The sequence below is a fragment of the Pseudonaja textilis genome, chromosome 3 (assembly GCF_049901715.1).
Source record: "Pseudonaja textilis isolate UNSWEBS1 chromosome 3, rPseTex1.2, whole genome shotgun sequence".
NCBI lineage: Eukaryota > Metazoa > Chordata > Lepidosauria > Squamata > Elapidae > Pseudonaja > Pseudonaja textilis.
The window spans coordinates 167,635,606-167,655,108 of NC_141992.1; the positions used below are offsets into that span (position 1 = coordinate 167,635,606).

Below are 19,503 nucleotides of genomic sequence, written 5' to 3' on the forward strand. Positions count from 1 at the left end.
GCTACTGCATAAATTTCTTTTTTGATACAAACAGCATGTGACAGGTGCATATAGTTTTAAAAGGTAGTGGATCAAGAAACCCACAAAGGGAATTTTTATTTGTGTCAAGTGATTTATGCTTAAAAGCATGGATCTAGCAATTAATGCTGTAGATTACATTTAAGATGATTTATTTTTATAGGTGCAGCATAATAAGGTATGATTGTACCTTAAAACATAGCAAAACTAGTCATTGTTCTAAAAAAGATTCTAGTCCTTTTAACAATGTTTCAGATACATAAAGGTTAGCTGAAAGAACTGGATTAAAGAAAACAGCACAGACCATCTGGCAGAAAAAAATGTTCCAAATTTTAATTTAACCATCTGGGAATTTTTTCTCAGATCATTTAGAAATCCAATAATCCACTAATTTTGGCTCAAGTGTTTCTGCAAAAATTCCTCCTGCTTTTATCAGAATTTTTTTAAAGGTACAACCAGTCATCCTGTTTGTACTTTGTTGGTTTCAGAGTTTATAAACAAAACTTTATTGATATGGAAAGCAAAAAAAATAAAAATGATTGGGAAGGTTCTAGAATGTATTGGCTTGGTGGTTATATAGACGGAAACATATATTGTGCAAAACTCTCAATGCTTATTTTTCTGAATTCTGTAGTCTCAAATTTGAACATTACTTATCGATTTCTGTTCTTTACCACAGCTTGCTGTGCATAACTGGCTAGTGAGACAAAATTCTTGGACAAAGCATTACACTCTTTTCAGTATCATAATAGCCCAACTTTGATGGCCATATAGTTTTCAACAGATAGAATCTGACAATTCTGAAATCTCAAGATAAATGGTCCTTTGGTGGCTTCCAGCACTGAATAAATTCTATATCTATGAATCATTATCAGAGAATCAGCCATGTGGAATGAGCAAAAAAGAATAATAAATAATTGTAGACTTGAGTACAGGAAGAAAAAAAACAGGTACTTTTTTATTAAAAGCAGCTACTTCAGGGCCCTCCTAGAGTTTGCATTATTCTACACATGCCTAATTATAATTTGGCACAAGATGAATTTTTGGTAGTTGAGCTAAGAAATGAACAAGTAAAAGCTGCTTCAAAGCATGTTTTGTATCAAGCTGAAAACTTATCTCTTTTGGAATATTATAATTTCAAAGTAGGAAAATCTCTTGAGTTGAAAGTACTTCTCTCCAAAATAATCAATCAATACAAACAAGCTCAGCAACGTGCACCATTTAATCTAAACTTTATTCTAAGGCTCATAACCTCGTTTAAAACAAAGTGCTTTATGGAACATCAACAATTAACATCACTGCCCTTTTAAATATTAATGCCAAATACCAGCTTCACAGGCTGGACTTGCCTTTCTACTATTTTTTTCAGGGAAGGGAGAGGTACTATAAAATACATCCCATATAAGATCAGGACTGCTGAAGGGAAGTTTGAGCCTTGTTTGTTCCTTGTTCATTCAGCCTAGTTTTCTTAGATATAGTCACATCAGCAGATCTCAGTGTGCTTTGATTAAGAAGAGCAATACAACTTGTTCCTAAACAAAATCTAACTCCACTTCCATCAGAGGGCAGTCTATTTATCCACTCAAGAATCTCCTTGATTAATACATGTATTAATTCTGGTGTATCTCCAACATAGAATGAAGTTCTCTGGAAACTCAACTGGCCTTTAGCACATTTCATTTGTCTAGGAGAACAGTACATTTTTCTCTTCTCATTCAAGTGCTGATTTGTTACTGTGTCCCATCTTGAAAAGGAAGAAGGTATTTTGAATGTGTCATGTAGTTATAATCAGCTAAGGTGTCTATTTGTAAGAAGCAGCAATTCAATCAAACACTTCCAAGAAAAGATGTGGCTGCCTTAAAGCATTACAGATCTTCATACTCTTATATACTTGAAACATTTTTTGTAGAAAGAATGTGAAAGGCTACACAAAGATTCTGTTTTCTCCCATACGTTTACCTCGTGACAAAGAGTGAAGATATATAGAGCGAGTATAACATTCACTCAATGAATCAATGCCAATTTGCTTCACTGAATGTGATGAAGATAGCATTATATTTTGAAAAGTAGCATTATAAAGGTCTATTTCTGTCCCTTGTGGATTGATTTTTAAGGCATATTGTCTATATAACCAAAATAAAACTGAACTTGTAAGATAGGTGTGTTTTATTTGTAAACTATGTGTTTTCCTTTAAAAAAAGCAAGGAAAATACAGGAAACATTAACAGAGAAAATAAAGGACAGCTATACATTTGTAACCAATACTATTCTTTAATTAGAGCAAATACAGTTATGAAAACTGTACATTATCCATTTTGGTTTCCAGAAATTATAAATAAAGCAGCTCATTAGATAAAAGTGTTCATTCACAGCAAGAAATTTTAAATAGACAAAGTGACATATTTAAATACATTGGCAGGATTATAAGCTGTCCAAAATGTAGTGTACAATATTACAACCAACTATAAATAACCTTTATGTAAAATACAGCAATGCACATTTTAGAAAAATACTAACAATTTTTATTGGAGCTTTACTCTTAAAAAAGCTTATAAATCATATTTATAAACAGAAACAACATGTTTAATTTATAAATTTTCAAAATCCATACGTTTTGGATTTTTAAATACACATGTAATATTGTGTTACAAAATTAGCATAATCAACAACTTAATTGGGCCTGTTGTAGATAAGCATGTTTACATAAGGCTTGTTAAAATTTAATGTCCTGATTCTTAATGAAGAAATATTTTTCTAAACTTGTAAGTAAACTATGTTTTACTTCTTTAAAAAAAACATATAGTTGTTACATTTCATTTGCTGCCTTTTTGTGTTCTTCTCAATTTCATACAGGTCAAAATACAGGACTGTCAACTCATTTCTGCAAAAATGCCACTATATTATTTTCCTGCACTAAGCAGCTCCAATTTCTGATAACTATTCCAAACCATTTCAATTACAATGGGCTGCCTTTTGTGATAACTAATGTAATTATGAGAAACCATTCTACTAAACCATGCAAATAATAGTATTAGTAATAATAATCATTAATAATAATATACAATAGGATTAAATATCTATTGAAAAGCATAATTTCTAAGAGCTAGAAATAAAAGAAAACCCAAGTCCTATACCTTTTATTTCAAATTAAAATGCTGACTTTCCAAATGATCACACAGTGTACAGATTTCTGTTAAATAAATGAGCATGCTCCTTTACTATATTTATTTCAGTGGGGAGCGTAAAACATGGATCACATCATCAAAACAAAGGACTATACATCTAACTGACACAAAGAATCAAATTAAAATTTGAGGCTTAAGTTTTGAGTGGCTGAGGTAAGATGACAGACTTTGTTTAGCAACATTAAAGGCATCAAGCTGATAGTCATTGTTAAAGATTTAAATGCTCTACCTGAATGTATTCAACATGAATTAAAAATGGTTATGTATGATAAGTTAAATTAACAGGTTTCACTGTATATTCAGGAAAGGCTTTAATCCTAATAGAATTTGAATGCAACTGGGCAAAATCTTACATTGCTGACTAACTGGCAAAACGCTTCTCAAAGTCTCCCAACTTTGCTAATTCAGCATGCTGCTATAGCTTGATAAACCCTACAGCATTTTAAATAATTCAACTTGCTGGTATCACCAGGAAGATGTAAATTATGGCTTAAAAGTTCATCATAGTGTATTGCCTGCTAGTCCTGAAAAATGACTTTTCTATCTTACATTTTTAAATAAATATTATGTAGAAATAGATCTTGCCAGAATTCTCACTATGGTTGTAGCACAGGCTTTACTAGTTTTCTCCAACACAATTTAAAAATCAGTGAAGTTTTCCAGGCTGGTCAACATTATTATATTACTGCTGTACAAAGGCTTTAAATAAATAGCAAGTGAGCAGAAATCATGCATAAGCAAATGAAATGCAATCTCCCAGAAAATGGCAGAGATTTTAAAAGCAGCAGGTAATGGAATAAGACTGGTGAGTGATGCTGCTAACTATTTCTTCTAATGAGATAGGAGTGAATACTGGAATCTCTTCCACAGCAACAGAATCCTCTGAACACATTCCTCTGGCAGTCATTTTCCCATCTCCCCCCACCAAAAACATCAGACAGCAAAATAGTAAGGCAGCTGTTCGGTTCCATCAACAAAAGTGCAGCTCCGTACATTTCCAGTTTAGTTACACTCTCTGTTCAAACAGATGGAGTAACCAACACACTTTATTTGTTGGAGTGCTTCAGAAAGCTGGTGTGTTTGATGATGATTTTCCCCCCAACAGTGGCTGCTTGCTTCAGCTTTCAGAGGACCTCAAAAGCCCTTGGGCTGAATTTTCCAAGTTTCCTCATTTCTCGTGTCCCATCCTAATTCCATGCCTCCTTCCCTGTGTCTGAACATGACTCGTGCCATTAAAAAGGCTGATGACACAACTGCTGAGAACTGTGGGCTTACGCCACTAGTTGTCATGACTTCACTGAAGGATCAAAACAGTTATATCATTAAGTAACTATGTTGAATCACATTCAGGCATAGCCAAAATTAAATTGGGGAGACATGAAAGTTTATAAATCATTTTAAAATGGAAAAATGTTGGGGAAGGGTAGAATTGCTGTATGGGAAGTACAAGAGCATTCTTACCTTTCTTAATTCCAATCAAGTTAGGAAATGGACAAAAAGAATGGCTAAGCCAATATTCAAGAGCATTACCATGGCAATCATGATTGAATTAGGACCCTAAAAACGAAAAAAAAAAATAGATGTGATTACACTTGCAAAGTAAATAAAATGCTTCAAATTATCTAATGATGGCAGAATTAAAGTATTCATGGACCTTACAAAACCTTTGAAAAATGAAAAATTTTGAAATCGAAAGACCTTGCTCCTGTTTAAAAATTTACATTACATTTATTTTCTGAGATGTCCAAATAGCTACAATCTCTGTTAAATATAAATAAAGCAAATAACTTGAGAAGTCAGGAAATGCTGTGAAAAAAATGAATAGCTCTATAATTTCAAATAGTTTAAATAGTAGATGTAAATAAAGGTATGATTTCCAGATGCTTTTATATCTATCAACATCAAACTATTTATCTCTACAAATATTAAAACAAAAGATTTTGGAGAAGGCATGTATCATAACTAAATGCTGGCCTTCTAACTGGCAACTCTTAATAAAGTAATCCAATTTTCCCCAGTCTGTTGCCAATCAAAGGTGTTGAACCTCAACTGCCTAATCCTTACTCAGCAACACATTCAGATTGTATCAGATGGGGAAGGCACCTATATACAACAAACTGAGATGTTAATGAGAGCTTAGGAAAAAAAAAGAGAAGGGGAGAAACTTACTGTACTTATATACTTAACACATTTTAACATTCTACAATTCTGCAAGTGGACAGACTGCAATTCTGGACATAAATTTCTTTCTGAAGAGAAAGAAAATTCTTATAATTCAGGTATGTTATGTAAAGGATCTGAATTCCTTCATAATACTGACATTTGTTCTAACATAGATTTTTATTCTGAAGAGCTTATGTTACAAATACAATATAGATTCATTACAATTAACAGAATACTTTCAAAGGACTAAGTATCATCTAACTTTCATTTCTATTATTCTGGTGTTTGTTATGCAATTGTTGTTGTTTTAACCATTTAGTTGTATCCAGCTCTTGGCAACTTTATAGGCAAGTGCTCTCCATGCTACCCTGTCAAGCACAGCTTCTCAGTTGATGTTCAACTTTGTATCAGATTTGATGTTATCAAGCCGGCATATTCTTTGCTTGCCCCTTCTTCTTGTTCCATTAACTCAGGAGCTCCCAACCTTTTCTATACCCCACTCCTAGAATGCTCCTGATATATTCTTGCGCCCCTTATAAAAGTAAATAATTATATGCATATAATTATGCATATACATTATAATTTTGAAAACTTCTAAACCCAAGTTTTCGTACCCCCTGGAATATCGCCTTGCACCCCCAGTTGGGAACCCCTGCAAACTATTCCTAGCATCATTGCCTTCTCCCACAAATTTGCACACATGACATGGCCAAAATAAATTAGTTGTCTTTTTATGATTTTAGCGTCTAGTGATATGTCCAGTTTTATTCGATTTAACATCTCTCTGGTAGTTACTCTGGCTGTCCATGGTACATGCAATAATTTACCCCAGTAGCACAGTTCAAAAGCATCAATTCTTTTTTGATCAGCCATTCTTAGTGTCCATCTCTCATACCCATACATCATTATAGGGAAGACTATTGCTTTAACTAGCCTGCTTTTTGTATTTATTTCAATATCTCTGCTTTTCCAGATTGTATTCATGTTAACCATTTCATTGTTATGAAATACTCCCATGTTATTCATAAAGATAGCTGACACTGGCTGACATCTCCATAGCCCATAACAAACTCTTTTGAAGAATGGTGTTTCATATTATGGTTCTGATAAAATGATGAAATCCATTCATTCATTTAGGACAGTACTTGTTATTGATTACTGTTATTTGGTTATGGAGATTATAATGTTACAGGTGGTTCTCAACTTACAACTGTTTATTTAGTGGTCATTAAAAGTTACAAAGGCACAGAAAAAATCACTTATGACAGTTTTTCACATTTATGACTGTTGAAACATCTCCATGGTCAAGTGAGTCAAAATTCAGATTCTTGGCAACAGGCTCATATTTATGATAGCTGCAGTGTCCTGGTGTCATACAGTCACCTTTTCTGACCTTCTGACAAGCAAAGTCAATGGGAAAGTCAGATTTACTTAACATCTAATTTTACTAATATTTAACTTAACAACTGCAATGATTCACTTAACAACTATGACAAGAAAGGTCATAAAATGGGGCAAAACCTACTTATCTGTCTCATTTAGCAACATAAATGTTGAGCACAATTGTGACTGTGCATTGAGGACATACTTGTATGTTATTATACAGTAGATATTTTACTGGTATATTTTAAGTCTGTTTTATAAGCTGCTATAAGCCTAACTTGATTTGGCAAAATTTAATGATATCTGTAATACATGTTTCAGCCTCAACTCAGCATTAACCACGACCCCTGCTTGAGGGTACACAAAATCAATAGACAAATGGCAAAAATGGTTATTTTTTGATGCTCTCTGAATTTTGCTATTTGCTTATGGACATTTTATTATCCAGCTAGGTATTGTCAGTGTAAGTTTAAAGTTTGCTGTTTGTTGATGTTACCTAGTTGGGTAATAAAACATCAACAAGCCAACAACCCAGCTCAGAGAGCCCCAGGGATTCCACAATTCAACCCTAAGCCGTAGACATTCTCTTTTAATGGTAATTTTTGTCAGATTCCTAGTAGATAATGTCAGTACTACTAATGATAGTAAAGGATTGATATGAGGCTCCTGAAAGTCTTGGGTGAGGCTTGTCTAAAACTCTGTACTACTTTATTAAAAGAAAATTAAAAACATGGGAAGCAATACCATCCATGCTTTAATGAATTTAATTATAATTTAATTATATTTAATTAAGCTCTTGCCTTGCTAGAGCAACTTCAAATTTAGTAATTTCCTCATTGTTTCCTTCTTTGTTTTATTCTTCCTATATTTCCAAATGTGGCCTGTGTTGAATAGCTCAAGTATGACACTTGCTTCAAAAAAGCTTGAGAGCTCTTTGATTCAACTGAAATAGAAATATAACCACCTGAATCAAGAAGAAAAATAAAAGGAATGCTTCACACATCAGGAAGAACAGAAAAAGACACTCATATTATTGGAGGTGCTTTAAACGATAAAAAAACTGCCAACAAATTGCTCTATAAAATCCAAAGTGCAGTTCAACTTGCATTTTTGAAAACATTAACAATGTGACTCCAGAATGGTTAGGGTGAAGCATCATAAATAAGGGCTTAGTGATCAGCCCTGGCTTAAAATAGAAAAAGGCAAAATTAGTCTCTGCTTTCAGTGACTGATTGGAGCAGGTGTTTATAAGGAAGCTATAATAGAAAAGCTTTATTCATGCCTGGAGAATTGTCCTTGTGTAACAGTAAGCTTAAGGTGTACAAAAGAGAAAAACACAACATTTAAGTCTTTTTTTCTAATAGGCATTAGGATACGTTAGCTGGTAGGAACTATTGTAGATGTTAAAAGAGGGTCAGTTGAGAAAGAACAGTTTCCTTGCTGATTTTAGTTGCAGGTGTATTTTATGAACAGAACCTCACTATTTATGAAGTATAACGAAGGGGAAGGTTCTGAAGGGCTATGCTCATTTCATATCTTTTTTTATCATTGTATGTCTGGGCTCTGAAATACGTACAACATGCTGTCCTCTTTCAAAAAAAAAAGTAACATTATGCAGAATGCAAAAAAGAAGTAAGAACTAGTTAAGACAAAGAAACTAAAGGCATGAGACAAGGGAAAAAACATAGGTAAAATTAGTTTATACAAACATCGTTCTATCTAACCATAACTTCCATATGACCTTCATAAGCTCCTTCAGATGGAGACTTTTCAACTATACACTTCTGTCTTTTAGAGGATATTAACTCTACCTATGATTTCCATTGTCTTCCTGATTTCTCTTCCGTCATGCATTTGTTTTGCAATTGATTCCTCATTCATTTTCTTGATATACCAAATCATCTCAGCATGCTGTTTTATACTGATCATTTATTCAAACCACATTAATCCAGTACCCATTCATTCTTCGTCCTATCTTTCTGTTACTGCACACTCAAGTACCAGATTCCTGCTTCATTCAACTTTTAAGTTTTATGTAGGCATCTTTCACTTCTATACAGAAAATAATTTATTCTTATACACAACCATTTTAATTTCTTTAGGGAACCGTAATTTCTCATGTTCCCATTTTACAAATTTAAACTATTTGTTTATTAAATTTATATGCTTCCCATCTCTCTCTGCTGTCATTTTTTTACCATGTATAAATAACTTGGAATTATTCACATAATTTTCTCCTGTCAAACATAATTACCCTGGTTTTGGATACATGAGCCATACTCTTGTTCCATCATATTGTCTAATATTTGCTGAAAATCATTCAGATTCTCAACCCACAAGCTGGAGTCATCTGCATATAAAAGCACATATCTATTCATATTCCCTGCAGACCTAACATGATCAGAAGTATTCTTCATGCACTTATCAGTAAATATTTCAGATAACTAAGAGGACTTCACAGATACTTTTATCCGACATTGCTCAGAGCCTCGGTGGTGCAGTGGTTAGAGTGCTGTACTGCAGGCCACTTCTGCTGACTATTGGCTGCCTGCAATTTGGCAGTTCAAATCCCACCAGGCTCAAGATTTACTCAGCCTTCCATCCTTCTGAGGTGGGTAAAATGAACATACAGATTGTTGGGGGCAATATGCTGATTCTGTAAAAACCTGCTAGAGAGGGCTGTAAAGCACTATAAAGTGGTATATAAGTCTAAGTGCCATTGCTACTATTGAACCATTTGCTAAACCTTTTGTTATTTACTGTTCTTTCTGTATTCAATAACCAGCTTTCCACTCCACATGCATGCACATAATTTTCAATATCATGTGGGTTCTTTAAATCAACAAACACATTTTTATTACATTAATAAATTTTGTCAATGATCTTCATTAGTAACCCAAACAAGGAATTAGCCTTGGAAAGATCTCTTCTAGTGAAATTGTGGGCCGGAACGATTAGTTGCAATATCTAACTTATTAGACAATTCTCTTCATTTCAAGCCTAAATAATTTTATTTACATAGAGGGGGAGAGGAGACAGAGAGAACTCTTTTATATTTCATAAATGTCACAGCTCATTGGATTTTATCTTTTTTCTGCCGAGGAATGGCACATGGGATAAACTTTTTACTGAAATGTCCTAGGAAGAGGTAGGATGAAGATAATTGCTTTCTTCCTACAGCTGAAAAAAAAATGCAAACAGCAAGTAAAAAACTCTATGAACAGGATACTGAGTAGATATGAATTGTTGAAAATAATGTAATTGGTGTCTGTATGACAGATATGCCCATAATGTGCTAAAGACTGAAATTCTCCATTGTTTGAAATAAACAAAGCCGTAACACTTATGATCTTTTAATTTTTTTAAAAAAGAGGCAAGCAGGCAAACACAAATATACTACTCTCTCTAGATTACCTATATAGCAAATTACATAAGTCTCTTTGACAGCTAGTTCGAAATCCTTTTTTTCCCCTTCACTCTTAGTAAAATCATTACATTCAGGTTACCAACGCAAATGTACATGCCGTAATTCAATTATTCTAAGCTGGTATCTTGCATTTCAAAAAAATTATTTATGAGATATGTGCATAAATATGATTTTTACAATGCTGTCTAAATATGAAAAAGTTCTGAGAATAACATTTGGTAATATATGCATATGTATGTTTTTGTGTTTGTGTGCATGTGCATGTGTAATCTCCCTCTCTCTGTGCTAATGCTTTTATATATAATTCATCATTAAGTGGTGCTATTGTTAAACAATGCATCATGTGACCACACTGGATTTTACAGTCCATAATTGTGATTTGTGACTTTTCCTGCTGATTTCCCCATTGATGTTGCTTCTCAGAAGCTAAATGATCGTCACAAATGACCACATGATCCTTGGACGTTACAACCAAGGTAAATGGCAGCCGGTGTGCCAGTGTCCAGATCATGGTCATATGACCATGGAAACACTGCAACAGTTTTAAGTATGAGGATCAGTCGCAAATAACTTTTTAGCACTATTATAACTTCAAATAGTTATTAATTGAATGGTTGTAAGTTGAAGACCATCTCTATAAAGGTTTAAAAATTTAAAACACTCAAGCATTTCATTATGTTCCCCACTGTGTACCTGGTTATTATCTTGTACTCCCTTTTTCTCCAATCTCATCTTAGAATGCTTTAATATTTAATTGAATCCATTTTCCATCTACACAATAGTTCCTCTGACATTTGCTGTCACAAACCACAAAATAATAACACTAACCTCAAGCTTAATGGCTGACAATGTATTTTTTTTTCAAATGCTTTATCGTTTTTTCTCCAAATAAATTTTGTGTGACTGAGCTCAAACAGTTCATTTTTTAATCATTCAAAATACTTTATTCCCAAACATGTCACATATACTAAGACTTTATGTCCATTATTTTAGATAGCGAACTTTGTGATTATGTTTCTGGTAAGATTTTCTGTTTACAATCCTGACAGTACAGACAAGTAATGAGCTAACCTTGAAGAAGAAATATATTAGTAGTTAAATGAAGATTAATTTAGCCCAGGAAAGAAACAAGAAAGAAACTCAACACCGCACAGATTTTCTTTGGTATAAGAAGTGCAGTGGGAAATTCTGTCAGGGCAGAATGTACTACAGTAACTCTGACAATTAATTATCCAGCCTGTTTGAAGATCTCCAAGTAAGGAGATGTCACTTTCATTCTCAGCTCATGTGGCAACTTTTTCCACTGATTGATATTTCATATAATCAGGAATTTCCTGATAGAAATGTTAATATTCCTTGAAGTTTTAACTTACTAGTTCTGGTCTTTGGGGCAACAAAGAACAAGCCCACTTCCTTTTCTATAGAATAAGCCTACAAATATTTGAAGGTTACACCATCTCCTACACCAAGTCAATGTGGCCAACTCGCCACAGCCAACTCCTGCAGGACAACTCAACAAATACAAAAGTTAAATTAATTTCAAAAGAACCATGGACAATAATAATAAAATAAAGTCAACCCCAAAATGCAATAATTTAGATGAAAATGTGGTCACCGGTAATAAAAGTGACTGAGTTTAATACAGTACTGAATTATCCCCTGGTGAGCTGTCCTGTGGTGAGTTGTCCTGTGGCAAATTGGCCGTGGCGACTTTTGCTTATAGACTAAACATTCTTTAATCATTCCTTATAGTGCTTTCAGTCTACCATACCTACCAAACTGATTTCATTTTCCATTGAAGAAAAGTCATTATTAGCTGGAGTCTTTGGTGCAGAGGATTCCAATTTCTTTAATGATTCTTTGGCATCTAATTGATTACCAGCTCTGGTGGGGCTTGGTTTTTGAGATGGTGGTGATGGTTTAACTGCTGAAGATGATGGGTTGCTATGGTCCTCGTCTTCCCCAAGCTCATATGGATACACTGTTGGATTAGTTTTCACATAATACCCATGGTAATGATCGTGCAACTCTCCATTCTCTTTGCTTTTGGGATTGTTGCGAGGTGACAACTTTTGGTGGTGTTTGGCCATCATTTCCTCTTTCACAACAGGTGCTTTAGAAAAAACAGGTTTGTGGACTACTGATACAATGTTTTCACTTATTAAATTCTTTTTTTCTTGAATAAGTCTGTCTTCTGGGGTGGAATTCTGTTTTCTTCCTTGTTCTGCAGGAGAAGGCTTGGCAGAGGAGGCTGAGCTATGCTTATGGCTTTCTTCTGGACTCCCAGGAGGTGTAGTGCCCTTTCGATAGAAATGAGGAGATTCTTTTGGTGTAGGAGGATTTTCCTGAGCTTTTTCTTCCAGTTTTTCCTTAATTTCGCCTTCTTGAAATCGCTGCTTAATATAATCAGGACCTGAAATTAAAAACAAATCAAGAATAACTTGAGTGATGTACTAAATTATTGAAGCAACAAGAAGGCAATCTATCGGCTTTCTTACTGGAAATCCCTTTTTGTCCACGTAACAAAAGATACTTATAATGTCCATAATAAAAATGCAAAAATCCATAATAGGAATAATATCCTAGTAATATTTTAGAATTGTTATTTTTAGTTTGTTTTGTAATTATGAATTATTTTCCTTAAGAATTAAAGATTTCCATATTTTCTTATTATTGTAAGAAAAGAGAAACTTGGTTATAAGTATTTTTATATTTGTGCTTTTCTTTCAATAATGACTGCTACTGATAGTGAAATACACTTCTAAAATTATTGGTTTCCTAACCGGTGTCAGTATACAGTATTTAGAATTTTATATCAAAATTTGTATTTCTGAACTCAAATAACTGCCACTACATATCCATATCAGTAAATTACATTCACTTGTGAGGAGATGGGTGCTTTCTAAATAGGATAAAAAATAAATAATTCACAGATACTATTTAACAATTAAGTCCATATATGTCGATTATTATATCAGAAATAAAAGTTAACTTTAAAAATAGTTATCTGTGAACAATAAGAATTGTTGTAACACTGTCAGTAAAAATTAAGTTTTCCACTATTTGAAACATGTACAGTAACTTCTGCAAGGCAACACAGGCTGCAAGATCATTTTTCCAAAGCAGCTTCCAGAATGAAATCTCACTTGTACCATTACTATTACTTTTAATTCCTTTCACCTTCTCTCCATCTTTTCAGTACTGCAATTGCCAATATCCAATGCAGACATATGCAGAGAAAGGACTATCACTTTGCTTCTCCATGACGTTCTGCTTTTCCATACACAGTCTAAAATAGCATTAGCACTTTTGCACTTGTATCACATTTCAATTACATGGGCTGAGCCTGCAGTGTTTCACAGTTAACTTTGATGGGTGCAGGATCAGGTTTCTCATATAATGTGCTGACTTCTATCACCTCTAAATTAGTTTCACAGCATTAATTTTGATTAATTTAAGCTTCTTGCTTTCCCCCAATTGCTCTTTCTTTCTATTTTTCTTTTTCTTTTGTTTATTAAAAGCATTAAAATTCCCAGCATCTCCTACCTTTGTATAATAAAAGCAGTATAGCTGATATTATTTTGGTACTGTTAACAATCTGTCTCTGTGGTTTTTGGAGGTGTTGTGAATTTCACCGGCATTTAATCAAAATTCACTTCTAATTAAACCCTAAGCTATGCATTTCTGCAATGATGTGTCTGTGTGCACATACTCACACACACCCAGATTAGCTAAGCAGCATTCCTTTATCTTACAGTTTGTGTCTTTATTGAATAATTAGTGTTGTGCTATTTTTTTAGTTTATATGTCATGATCTGCATACCCACTATGCACTGCAAAAAACCCCACCCCAACTATAAACTAATTTTGCCCTGTAAGGGGCTAATTTAAAACTGGACAAAAATTTGTTCTAAAAATATACAAATACTGTGTAGCATTAACTATGAAACACAAATACAGGTGGCAAAAAATTGTCCAGCATTCATACATCAAACTAACGTGCATATTTTCAGAGCAATTCTCCCTGTTCCTGAATCTATTAGTATCAATACAACAGCAGGTTTTAAAAAGTATAGTATTAATATAGTCTCCCAATTACAATGTTTCCTGGTGTTCTCCAGAAATGCTGGGCTGTCAGTCCAAGAGAAAACATCAGTATAGCCTAAAGAAATCTAACACTGTCCTGGAAGACCCGAAGTAGAAAAAATGTGCACGATATGTGGCAGAAGGCAGAAGGAATGCTGTAAAGAGCTGGGTCTTCTCCCAGGCATTGGGCTAAGAAGTGGGTTGAGCTGACAGGCTGTTAGATCTGGTGCCAGGTGGGGAAGGGTGGTTTTATTTTTTTTTAATCTCTGTTTTAACTGAGCATTGTAAGCTGATTAAGAACCATTATAGTTCCTATTGTCTTTATCTTAAATATCTATGGGATGTTTATATCACCTGGCTGGTGATGCTGACTGGGAGAGAAATTTTAATATTAAGATTTTTACCATTGCAATCTGTCAAATTCCATTTAAAGGAACTTTAAAAAACTGTATTTTCTTTTCTGGTTTGGTTTTAATTTGGGTATTATTTTATAGTCTGTTTATTTTTGCAATTTTCACAAACAAAGTTTTATTTTAAAAAGATACAAACCTTTGAAATCATTAAAATGTAGCGTAAGATAGAAGACAGCTTTTAGTAAATTGTTAGAAATTATTGGATTGAATACAACTAAGATATTCTGTTAATGGAATTGCCTCTTCTCCTACATTTAAAGGCTGTTCTAGAAAACTAGCAGATCAGGTGTATTATAGGATTCTTTCCTAATTATACGGTCTAAAATGTATAGTTTTAAGATAGGTTATTGGTAATCTCCCAATGTCAATAAAACTATGACTGACAGATCATCTTCAATTAGATTTGGACATGGATTTACCTAGCAAGTCTTCCAGAGCACCTCTGCTTTGTCTACCTATTGGATATCTTGGCAGGTGGCTAAATCTCAATTCGAAGCAGTTACCTGTACTTGCCCAGGCCTGCCCCACCACATATTAAGGAGAGTGATTAGTGATGCTTTTTCCCACTGGGTGGTGATGCTGACTGGGAGAGAAAAATGAACTCCACCTGATCTTAAATTATTCTGCAATACAGCTGTAAGGAGTGAACCTCTTGCAAATAACTTTACTGTACTGTAGCAGATTAGAGCCTGACCATTGGACGGTACAACTCATACAATGATATCTTTTCTGTTGACTCAGGCTGGAAAAGCACACATTAACATGGATATATAGGAATCTTTGACCTAGCATGTTTTTTTAAAGTTAGGATTATGAACATTTTGAGACTAAATTTATGTGAAACTTAAATCAAATGGGCTTTAAAGAATGGTTCCCTCTTTTGTTGTTGAACTTCAGAACATCTGCGGAGTTGTGCTGGCTGAAAATCCAATGTTTGTGAGTTATTTCTGTTGAGCCCAAGATAGATCTGCTCTCACAACTTTGTACAATGACAGTTACTTGCGAAAAATGGCAACAAAATGCCTGAGTCATATTGAATAAAGTAAAATAAATAAAAGTATATGCATTGATAAAAAACTATGTTCTTGTTACTTTTTAAAACACAAGATAGAGAATAATTTATAATAATTATAATATTATTTATAGTAATAATAACATAATAATTGTGACCTTATAATTTATAAATTGTAATAGTTATTAATTATAATAACAATATAATAATTGTGACCTTGTCTCAAAGCAACCGTGAGAAGGACCTTGGAGTCCTAGTGGACAATCACTTAAACATGACCCATCAGTGTGTAGCAGCAGCCAAAAAAGCTAACACAATCCTTGGTTGTATAAAAAGAGGAATAGAATCAAAATCACGTGAAGTATCAGTATGCTTTATAAATCCTTAGTAAGACCACACCTGGAGCACTGCATCCAGTTTTGATCACCACATTAGAAAAAAGTTGCTGAGACTCTGGAAAAAGTGCAGAGAAGAGCAACTAAGGTGATTAAGAGTCTGGACAAAAACATACGAAGAACAGTTGCAGGAACTGGATATGACCAGTCTAGAGAAAAGGAGAACTAGGGGTGACATGATAGCAGTATTCTAGTATTTGAGGGGCTGCCACAAAGAGGAGGGGGTCAACTTATTTCCAAAGAACCACAAGGCAAGACAAGAAACAATAGATGGAAACTAATCAAAGAGAGAAGAAATCTGGAATTAAGGAGAAACTTCCTGACAGTCAGGGCAATTAACCAATGGAACCTTTTGCCTTCAGAAGTTGTAGGGGCTTCATCACTAGAGGTTTTTAAGAAGAGACAGGACAGTCACTTGTCAGAAATGGTATAGGATCTCCCGCTTGAGCAGGTGTTGGACTAGAAGACCTCCAAGATTCCTTCCAGATTTATTCTGATTGATTGATTGGTGATCTGAGTTTGGTTATTTGCTTACAGACATTTCATTATATGTACTCCTCAACTTATAACCACAATTGGGACCAGAATTTCTGTTGCTAAGTAAGGTAGTTCTTAAGCAATTTGCACCCAATTTAATTATCTTTTTTGTTGTGAACTGAGTCAGCACAGTTGTTAAATGAATCATGCAGTTATTAGGTGATTCTGACTTCCCCTATTGATTTTCCTTGTCAAAAGCCAGAGGGGAAGGTCACAAATGGCGATTACATGATTCTATTGCATAGTTGGACCAATCATATGGTCACTAAACAAACTGTTATCAGTTGAGGACTACCTATCCCTGACTATCAGACCTATGTTATCCAGTCAAGTATTGAAATATCTGAAAGCAAACAACCAAGTACAGAGCACAGTAAGGACTCCACACTTCAACTCTGAGCTACATACAGTATATTCTCTTAAATTATATTGAATACCATTTTTAGACAAAATGTACATGCACATATCTATAATTAAAAATAGGTTATGTTTTCTTATTTCATTACACATTTTTTTCTGTTATAGCACATTCAGCTGAAATTCTCAGAATATTTTGCAGAAATATATATCACAAAACAAACAGTAAAAGAGGCTAAATCATTCCAAAAATGGCAAGAAGTAAATACGGTTTTATCTGTAAAGGGTTTCCTCAAAGTAACTAATGTGAGAGAAAGCTCACATTCAGCCTTAACAAAGGATACAGTATGTTTGACTCAAAAGGTAACTGAATCCTGCACTTAATTTAAAAATAAACAAATAAAAAGTTTTAAAATTAAACAGTATTTTACAAAGACCATCAGTCTTGCAGTGTTCCTATCCTGATGTTCCCTACTCATGCTGGATAGATGGAAATTTAGTAGGACAGCTCAGAAGGCATCAGATTGGAGAAAGCTGAGCCTAGACTCCAGTCCAAAGGTAGACCAGTACTTCATTAAAGAGAAGAAACACTCATATAATGCAGAATTGAGGATAACTATGTCTTACTGGAATTTTTTCTTTCCAGACAGTTCTAGATTTATAGATCCCATTTTTGATTTTTACTTGTACAGACTTATCCTATGATTGGCCATTAAATGTCAGAAATCTTGCTTTTCATGTTAAGCTCTTTTCCACTAGAATAATGTTAAAATTATATTTTCCTACAATTTTGACTTTCAGGACATTTTAGCCCAAGAAGAGGGCAGTGCTTAGCTGCAGTTAGGAAATGGAGGGAACTGCCAGAAAAGGAACTACCAGATCTTATTAACATACAATGTGCTCTCAAAGCTGCTGGTTGTAGGGGTGAGCTGTTGTAAAGAACTGAATCTTTTCCGAAAATCCCCAAAGTCTTTCTCCAAGCTGATTGATTGGTGGCCAGGATTATATTTACACAGGGATGGCCAGTACATTAGCAATATACTAAAAGGTGAAGTATTTTTTCTCTCTTGGAAATAACTTATAAATGCACAAAAGTTACCATAACTTTCTGTAATAAAAAGATGACCACCTTAGGGATCTTGCCCTCTTTCCCAGGACATGCATTCTTACAAGACATTACTGTACACATTATCTCAAAGCTATTCATTCATGAATTTTAAAAAGCAATATTATGCATTGTACTACATAAATAAAGCAAGGATTCCTTCTGTCACCTGGTTGATAGAAACCTGGAGATAGTTCTCTGGCAACTGCTCTAGCAACATCACATTCCTGACGAGCAGACTGAGAGGCTTGTTCTGCAGCATCTGCTTTAGCTCTTGCATGTGCAGTTCTGTAGGGGACATAGAAATGTTCTTGAGCATAAGTGTTCTGGTACAGGAAGATCTCTCCTTCCTGGAAAGAGATTATATAGATGTGTATTTAGGCATCCTATAAAGGCTGCTGTTGTTAAATAATTTTGAAACTCTTGCACAACACACATCAACACATTTCTTAGTATTTTCTGTAACAGAATATACAGTTATATTAAAACAATCTGATGTTTGAAGAATTTTGACATAAGTGAACTAAATATTGTAAAGAGAAGGGTACCTATGACCCTCCAGATGTAGTTGAATGGCAACTTTCTGGCTCAAATAATCAATAATGAGGAGACTGCTGGGAAATCTACTTTAGCAATATTTGGAAGACCACAGGGTCCAGATGTTTGGAGTTTTTAGTTCTGAAAAAAAAAGGGGGAAATGATAGAAGTTTAGAAATCTGTCATGGTATGCAGTTAATACAGCATTTCTTTTCCTCTGATAGATAACAACTGAAGTGGTCAGATTCAGGCAGACAAAAGTACATCTTCAGAGAACCATTTACTACCATCCAAACTCAGCTTCCTATCATGTTCCTAAAGGCTTTCAACAACCATGAAGAACAGGGATCTAAGCTTCAAATTAGTAGAGAACTTTGCCCATTTCTTTAGAACTGGCATATTCATACTCATCCTTGATAACTGCAAGAAGTAGCCCCCAACATAGTGCTAGTTCTGCTTCAACTAATGTTCACCTCTGAGCCATTTTATTGCCTAGATGTCCTGCAAATTCTTCACATGGCCCAGTAAATGTCTTCTGGTCCATTTCTGTATATAGTTAAAATAAAACTAACAAGGAAGCTATATAATCAAGTCCTATTATACATTTTTTTTCTGGAAAAAGATTATACAGTGTATTAAATATCAAACCCAGTAAATTAAAAAATAGCATTTTGCAGATTAAAAATTTACAACAATATTGTTCTTACAGCATTTGAGGTAACGTTAAGCTTTCGTTGAGGACTGGTTTCCTGCAGAAGGGAGGACCTTTTAAAATAACCACCTCTGCCTTCTGTACTTAAAAGAAACTCAACTTGGTTCATGTCATATAAACATGATATAATCTAGTAGTTCTTAAGATGAATAAAATCAACATTTTATTAGGGA

At 34.2% G+C, this 19,503-nt stretch overlaps 1 protein-coding gene across 1 annotated transcript in view; it reads right to left on the reverse strand.

Moving 5' to 3' along the window:
- Positions 1-2,269: 2,269 nt before the first annotated feature.
- The window catches only part of JPH1 (junctophilin 1), a 65,954-nt gene continuing 48,720 nt past the window's right edge, over positions 2,270-19,503 (reverse strand). The window contains exons 3-6 of the mRNA XM_026706073.2: positions 18,251-18,369; positions 11,952-12,589; positions 4,665-4,760; positions 2,270-4,500 (exon numbers count right to left, since the gene is read on the reverse strand). Coding sequence (XP_026561858.1) covers positions 4,680-4,760; positions 11,952-12,589; positions 18,251-18,369 — 838 coding nt within the window. The 3' untranslated portion in view covers positions 2,270-4,500; positions 4,665-4,679. The remainder of the gene's footprint in view (positions 4,501-4,664; positions 4,761-11,951; positions 12,590-18,250; positions 18,370-19,503) is intronic.